The sequence below is a fragment of the Pollachius pollachius genome, assembly GCF_949987615.1.
Source record: "Pollachius pollachius genome assembly, chromosome: 7".
Lineage (NCBI taxonomy): Eukaryota > Metazoa > Chordata > Actinopteri > Gadiformes > Gadidae > Pollachius > Pollachius pollachius.
Genome location: NC_136940.1, coordinates 22,276,046 through 22,283,981, shown reverse-complemented (window position 1 = coordinate 22,283,981; position 7,936 = coordinate 22,276,046). Strand labels below are relative to the sequence as shown.

General features: G+C 48.3%; 1 protein-coding gene across 1 annotated transcript in view; it reads left to right on the top strand.

The window, feature by feature from the left end:
• The window catches only part of cacna1ea (calcium channel, voltage-dependent, R type, alpha 1E subunit a), a gene marked incomplete at both ends in the record, with an annotated part of 81,696 nt that overhangs the window by 31,722 nt on the left and 42,038 nt on the right, over positions 1-7,936 (top strand). Inside the window, 2 exon segments of the mRNA XM_079740055.1 lie at positions 1-20; positions 313-452. The exon segment at positions 1-20 is cut by the window's left edge and continues 86 nt beyond it. Coding sequence (XP_079596181.1) covers positions 1-20; positions 313-452 — 160 coding nt within the window.

Genomic DNA, 7,936 nt, shown 5'->3' with positions numbered 1-7,936 from the left:
CCCCAATGTCCAAGAGACTGGTAAGATATGCAGGCACACACACACACACACACATGCGTGCATGCCTGCACACACGCACCTAGGCACGCACACACACAAGCACGCATGCGCGCAGGCACGTGCACACACACTCGCAGTCATAGACCCACCAACAAACAGTCTCACTGGCAACACGTGGCACTTAACGCACACACAAACACACACACACACACACACACTCAAACAAACACACACACATTGCTTTTATTAGAAAAGCAAATGTTTGGTGTAAATATGAATTTAACAATAATCCCCATTCTCTGGTTTGAACAGGAAAAGACGGAGCCATATTTCATCGGCATGTTCTGCCTCGAGGCCGGGATTAAGATCATCGCCCTGGGCTTTGTGTTCCATAAGGGCTCCTACCTGAGGAATGGGTGGAACGTCATGGACTTCATCGTGGTCCTCAGTGGGTAAGAGAGCCCCTTTTCAACCTCCAAATGATCGGACTGGGGACCCTGTGAACACCACAGATCACTGTTACCCAAGACTGTGTGAGTGTGTGTGTGTGTGTGTATGTGTGTGTGTGTGTGTGTGTTTGTGAGTGTGCTTGTGTGAGTGAGAGTGTGTGTGTTGTGATTGTATTCATTGCAACACGTTGTTTTTCGTCACTATGTGCGTAGGTGTTTTCTATCATCCGTATTTGCAGCTCAAGCGTGTGAAGTGAGCGCAACGTTGCTTGACCTAGCCTCTTCCTGGGGAGTCTGGTCATAATCTTGAAGTGATGAGGTTTCTTTTCATTCTTCCTCACCTGCTCTGAATGTTGACTTGGTTCATTGCCTCTATCCTTGCCCTGGTTTTTAGACAGATCAATTATGATGCACAAGATGCCTTTTTGTTTTGCTGTCACCGGGACAGAGAATGTCCTGGTCTGCAATCTAATTTCATAGCTGAGGGATTTGTTCTTCAGCCTGTGAGGTAGGTATAATAGAGGAGGGAGGGAAGGGTGTTTTGTTGGTCGAGTGTTGGCCTGGAGAGTGCTGCTTTGGATGTTATTTTGGTGATCTGACGGCACGGTTTCTTTGGCAAACTGTGGATCCAGAATAACAATCTGAATCGATACCAGTTGAGATGTCACAAGTGGCTCTCATTCTAATAATCCCACACATCTATCCGTCTGTCTGTCTGTCTGTCTGTCTGTCTGTCTGTCTGTCTGTCTGTCAGTCTGTCTGTCTGTCTGTCGATGATTCTGTCGATCTATCTGTCCGTCTGTACATCCGTCCCTCTGTCCGTCTGTCCGTCCATCCATCAATCTATCTAGATATTGATGTATCTATCTATCTATCTATCTATCTATCTATCTATCTATCTATCTATCTATCTATCTATCTATCTATCTATCTATCTATCTATCTAGCTATCTGTTCATCCATCCATATATCCATCTAGTTATCGATGTATGGTCTATCTAGTCTGTCTGTCTGTCTTGATCAGAGGGTTTGCTGGTTTGTTCCTGTGGCACCTCCCTCTAGAAACCCCCCTGGACCCTTGTCTACTGCCGGCTTAGTGTCTTTGAGCAAGACACCTTGCCTCTCCCCCAACCTGTCTCTAATTGAATGTGAGGCCATGGTTATAAAGTGCTTTGAGTGGCTGATTTGCTTAGCAGTAGTGATGGTGAGCACTGATTTGATGCAGTAGATTTATTCAGATGACCCAGCTCTAATGGATGGACTTAATTGCCTTAGAATGCCGGGCCAAAGCATCAGGAATCCTGTAGGTTCTCACATTCACATTCATTTAGTAGACCTCTCTATAATCCTGGTGTTCAATTGAATGCAATGGGTTAATTTGACTTTATAGTGTATGGATTTGGCTGTTTCTGTTTCTTTTATTATTTTCTTCAGCCTACGAGTCTCACTTGCCCTGCACTATGTGTGAGTGTGTATTTACACGTACATTAGCTGGTGTGGAAATGCCCTGGGGATGATCAAAGCTGGTTTACTGAGTGCTTCATGGTGGTGGTTCTCTCACAGGGGCTCGGTAGCTCACTCCCAGAGCGGAAGAGGGGGTGTGTTAATGACTTTAAAGGAGGGGCCTGATGAAAGAGATGATCCATGAACACACACACACACACACACACACACACACACACACACACAGACACAGACACAGACACACACACACACAGACACAGACACACACACACACACACACACACACACACACACACACGCACACACACACACACACGCAGACACGCACGCACACACGCACGCACGCACGCACGCACGCACGCACGCACGCACGCACGCACGCACGCACGCACGCACGCACGCACACACACAGATTAATTATGAATGGATCTGAAGAGCAAACCAACCCATGATTACGGACAGGGTTCTCACTGAAGGCTACATGATTCTGTCTGCTATATTATTGATGAGCTCAGCGCTCCGCCTGGCCACTGAGTGACAGAAGCCCTCCGCCCAGCAGGAAGGAGCAGACAGGGAGAGGGGCCTCCTGGCAGGAAGGAGCAGGCAGGGGGAGGGGCCTCCTGGCAGGAAGGAGCAGGCAGGGGGAGGGGCCTCCTGGCAGGAAGGAGCAGGCAGGGGGAGGGGCCTCCTGCTAGGAAGGAGCAGGCAGGGGGAGGGTCCTACTGGCAGGAAGGAGCAGGCAGGGGGAGGGGCCTCCTGGCAGGAAGGAGCAGGCAGGGGGAGGGGCCTCCTGGCAGGAAGAAGCAGGCAGGGGGAGGGGCCTCCTGGCAGGAAGGAGCAGGCAGGGGGAGGGGCCTCCTGGCAGAAAGGAGCAGGCAGGGGGAGGGTCCTACTGGCAGGAAGGAGCAGGCAGGGGGAGGGGCCTCCTGGCAGGAAGGAGCAGGCAGGGGGAGGTGCCTCCTGGAACGAAGGAGCAGGCAGGGGGAGGGGCCTCCTGGCAGGGAGGAGCAGGTAAGGGGTGGGGCCTCCTGACAGGAAGGAGCAGGCAGGGGGAGGTGCCTCCTGGAACGAAGGAGCAGGCAGGGGGAGGGGCCTCCTGGCAGGGAGGAGCAGGTAAGGGGTGGGGCCTCCTGACAGGAAGGAGCAGGCAGGGGGAGGGGCTTCCTGGCAGGAAGGAGCAGGCAGGGGGAGGGGCCTCCTGGCAGAAAGGAGCAGGCAGGGGGAGGGGCCCCGTGACACATGAAGAGTTGGCAATGAGATACAGCAGCTAGAAAGAGCAGTCAATGGAAGACTTTAAGGAGGTGCACGTGTTAATATGTGTGTGTGTGTGTGTGTGTGTGTGTGTGTGTGTGTGTGTGTGTGTGTGTGTGTGTGTGTGTGTGTGTGTGTGTGTGCGTGCGTGCGTGCGTGCGTGCGTGCGTGCGTGCGTGCGTGCGTGTGTTTGTGTGTTTGTGTGTCGTATTACTCACTTACTCATCAACATCACCGTTAGAGCTGGTGAAGGCTGTTGGGCGATTGAGACAATTGTTGGAAACACAGTAGAATACACTGATTGTTAATTGCATTTTAATCTACTGTGTTCTCATCTACCCTAGCCAGAGGGAGAAAGAGATTGTGAGCGATAGAGCGAGAGAGAGAGAGAGAGAGAGAGAGAGAGAGAGAGAGAGAGAGAGAGGACAGAGGGGGGTCATGCATAAGATAAATGAAGTGTGCCGTGTATGTGATGTGTGTATGAGATAGACACACTGTACCCATCCTTATACTGAGAGCATCTATCGATGATAAATAAATAGGCTATCACCACTTGGGACATGGAGTGAAGTATCTTACCACAAAAACACACACACACACACACACACACACACAGAGGCACACACACAAACACACACGCAAGACTCGCAGGCACATAAACCAATACACAGGCACACATACAGACACACACACATACATACAGTACATAGGTGCACACACACACACACACACACACACACACACACACACACACACACACACAGGCACATAGAAAGTCTCCCACGCTCTTGCGAAGCGGCTCAATGTTATTGGTGCAGTAGAGGGAAGATGATGAGCTCTTGGAGATGGTGTAATCTTAGAAGAGCTGCTGGGGCTCTCCGTCAGGACTGTAATGAAGCCATCCCTCTGCAGGCAGGAAGAGGCCCAGACCGGCCCCACATGCACACAGACACAGCCGTGCACAAGCACATTGTTTGTTCTACTATAACTATGACTATAGCTGCTGCGGTTGGACACGCCAACAAGCTGTGCTCAGGTGATCGCTCTGCGTGTGGTTGGTAATGGAATGAGGCGAGGAAGGTGTTCATGTGTGGAAATGTATTAGTTATTAGTTATTGAGGAATGACTTGATGATGGGTGATGAATAAATGATGAATGGCTAGGTGAATGGATGCATGATGGATTGCTGAGGTTGAATGGCGATGAGAAATTCCCTATATACTTTATGACCCTATATATATATATATATATATATAAATAGATAATATTATTTACACATTTAATTAAAACTTCATAATAAACTGTAAAACATTTCCAATTCAAAACATTTAACATTCAGCCCTGGCCGATTTAAACCTACATCCCAATGGAAAGACATGGCCAAGTTCTTAATTACAGTTCTATTAGGAGTATCAATTAAACCCCCTGACTCCTGCGATATCATGTCAGCATGTGACCTCATAGCGTTAAAACAGGTTTACCCACATGAGACACACCATATGATTACCTCAGCATATGGTGTTTCAAGATGCACTGCGCAGAGAGAGAGAGAGAGAGAGAGAGAGAGACAGAGACATAAAAAAAGAGGGAGAGAGAGAGGGGGTGACATAGAGAGGGAGAGGGAGACAGAGGCGGGGGATAGGGAGAGGGTCATGGGGAGAGAGAGAGGGATAGAGGGAGAGATTTAAAGAGTGTGAGTGGGAGGCCAGTGTAAATGAATGGTTTGGCACTGGTTCCTTGCTGCTGCTGCTGCTGCTGCTGCTGCTGCTGCTGCTGCTGTTTCTCCTTAAAGGCTGTCATAATGTGCCTGCACCATAGGGATTTAAATGCAAACAAAAGTGTTTGTGTGGGGGGATGTGTCAGTGCACTGCTGATCTCACCTGGCTGTTTAAATAGACAAGGTGTGGTGAAACACAGAACAAGGGTCTTTTCAGGATACCATGCAATCAGCTTCACCAGGGATGCTTTTATGTAGTCTTTCTTAAAAAGTTTGATAAGTGAGTTCATACTGCATGTTGTTTAAGCAGCATGATGATTCAAAGACGTTGATCAATCAAGTAAAAGATTTACCAGTTTATATTCTCTGTTTAGTCTGTTTACACGCTTTGTGTGGTCAAAACTTTAAATAATTAAACATCACCGCATGTTCTCCTGGGAGAGAATTGAAATGAATGCAACAGAAATACTTAAGATTGCATGGTAGCCTGATCCTTGAACACAGATGGAGTTTGGCCAGAGGAGCCGGCTCACTGCTTATCCATAGAAGGCAGCAAAGCAAAGCGCCAAGGGAGAGAGGGGAGTAAAGGGAGAGAGGGGAGAGAGGAGCCGGGAGAGGAAACCATGCAAGGGTAGATATCACTAGGGTCTCTCCAAGCGTAAGGCTACTAATTGGCACGTTTGCAGCACTATTAGCTGGCAGACCAGTATTAGACTGGCAAGACACTGGGTGACGCCCACCCAGAGCCGGTGTCATTGCACTGAGCCAGACACAGTGAGGAGGGGGTGGGGGGAGATTAAGAGAGTCAAGGAGAGGAAATAGGAAGGGACATGGTGTCGAGGGCTTAGGAGCTCTGTTGTCTCTTGGTGTGTAATGTTTTGGTTGTTCTTTTTGCTTACCAAGATCACACTTCATTCATCCCTGAGAAAAAGATTTATTTGCATGATGTGCATGACAATATATATATATATATATATATATATATATATATATTTTTTTTTTTTTTTTTTTTAATATATATATATATTTATATATACACATATATATTAACAGGCCAAAAAATATGCAAACAACTCTAGGTGAAACACACACACACACACACACACATCATGTCAAGGCCTCCCAGATCTACTGTCGGCTCGGGTAGACGTCCGGATCATCACTCACAAGCTGTCTGTCCACCTCAGTATGTCAGCGCTGGCAGAGTTATTCTCTATCTCTAGTCTACATGTTGCCTGCAGGCCCAATAATGACGGAGCTCCTCACGCGCACAGCTCCCGCACCAGTCAAGCATGTCGGGGATGAATAGAGCATCACAGCATCCCATTCTCCGCTCCCTGGTCGATTTGATTTATCTTTCTCTGTTCATGTTTATACTTTTACCTTTTTTATATTTCTAGTATACCTAGTTCTGTAATCTTTTATTCGTGGTCCCTCTCCTGTCAATTGTTGTATTCTAACGTGGTCCTCGACGACTCCTCTCCAGTTCTAGCATGTGATTCTCCTCGCCTCCTCATCACCTCTATACTCCTCCTGATCTCCTGTGGTCTTTCTTCTCCTCTCCTCTCTCATCCCCTCTATAATTTCTGTCTCCTCTTCCTCTTACACTTCCTCCTCTCCTCCTCCCCTCTCCTCTCCTCCTCTCCCCCCCTCTCCTCTTGCTTACTGAATTCTGTGGTTGAGGACTGCTGCTCACAGTATAAACACGGTCTCAGAGACAGATGCGTACAGCTGTGTAGTGTTCGTCACACTTTCTGAGAACACACCATGCCTGAATTGAAAACTGTGTGTGGGTGTGGGTGTGGTTCTGTGTGTGTGTGTGTGTGTGAGTGTGTATGCATGCATGTGTGCGTGTCATTTTGTTGACTGTCTGTGCGTGTATGTGTGTCTGTGCATGTGTGTGTATGTGTATTAGTGGTGTGTGTGTGTGTGTGTGTGTGTGTGTGTGTGTGTGTGTGTGTGTCTGTGTGTGTATGTGCGTGTGTGTGTAAGCCAAAAACCCCTTCTGTTCACTTGGCAGTTCTACACCTGTTGGAAACGTCTCCCTCGCACAATCAGACGCAAAGACACAGAAACGTAGCAGCACAGAGATCGCCTTAGCTATCGACTTAGCTATTAGCGCTTAGCTATTAGCACTTAGCTATAGTGTTGAAACCTCACTCTCAAACCAAAGACACTAACACACACACACACAGACACACACACACACGCATACACACAGAGATGCCCTCTCCCATTTTATTTTCCATCTGTTGTCTGATTGATTGATGAGCCTGGACGCAGCGGGGGCATGAGCGTCCCCCAGAGCAGTTACCGTGGCGACTGAGGACCCCGCCCCGGGTCAGGCTGTCACTGGCTCCAGTCCCGCTGCTTCCCGGGTCAATGTCTCCACAGTTAGCCAGGACCGCGAGGGTTCCGTCCTCCACATCCATACAGGATCGGTGAAGAACAGGACATTTTGTGTTCTTTCTATTGTGAGTGTGTGTCTGTGTGTGTCTGTGTGTGTCTGTGTGTGTGTGTGTTTGTGTCTGTGTCTGTGTCTGTGTCTGTGTGTTTGTGTGTGTGTGTGTGTGTGTGTGTGCGTGCATGCCTGAGTGAGCTCCTGTTTAAGTAAACTAGTGCCGGGGAAGGATATGCTGTCAGAAATGAAAGGGCAATTCTCACTTTGAACAAGCCTTTGTATTGTAAATCGAAAAAAGTGTTGACAATGAATCATAGTGGTTTCAGCAGGGAAAGAGCTAGGAACTGTTTAAAGGGTGACATTCAAATCACGTGCCCACGCTCAGTACTAGGTTGTTAGTAGTAAGCACACTGGTTCATTGGAAATTCCGTAGGAATTTACAGATATGAAATAATGATCCTGGTACTGATTAACTCCATAGTCAAGCCTGCCTCATCTATCCAAGCCAGTCTTCCACTGTTGCCCTCTCTCTCTCTCTCTCTCTCTCTCTCTCTCTCTCTCTCTCTCGCTCTCTCTCTCTCTCACTCTCTCTCTCTCTCTCTCTCACTCTCTCTCTCTCTCTCTCACTCTCTCTCTGGCCCTTGAAGGGGACTT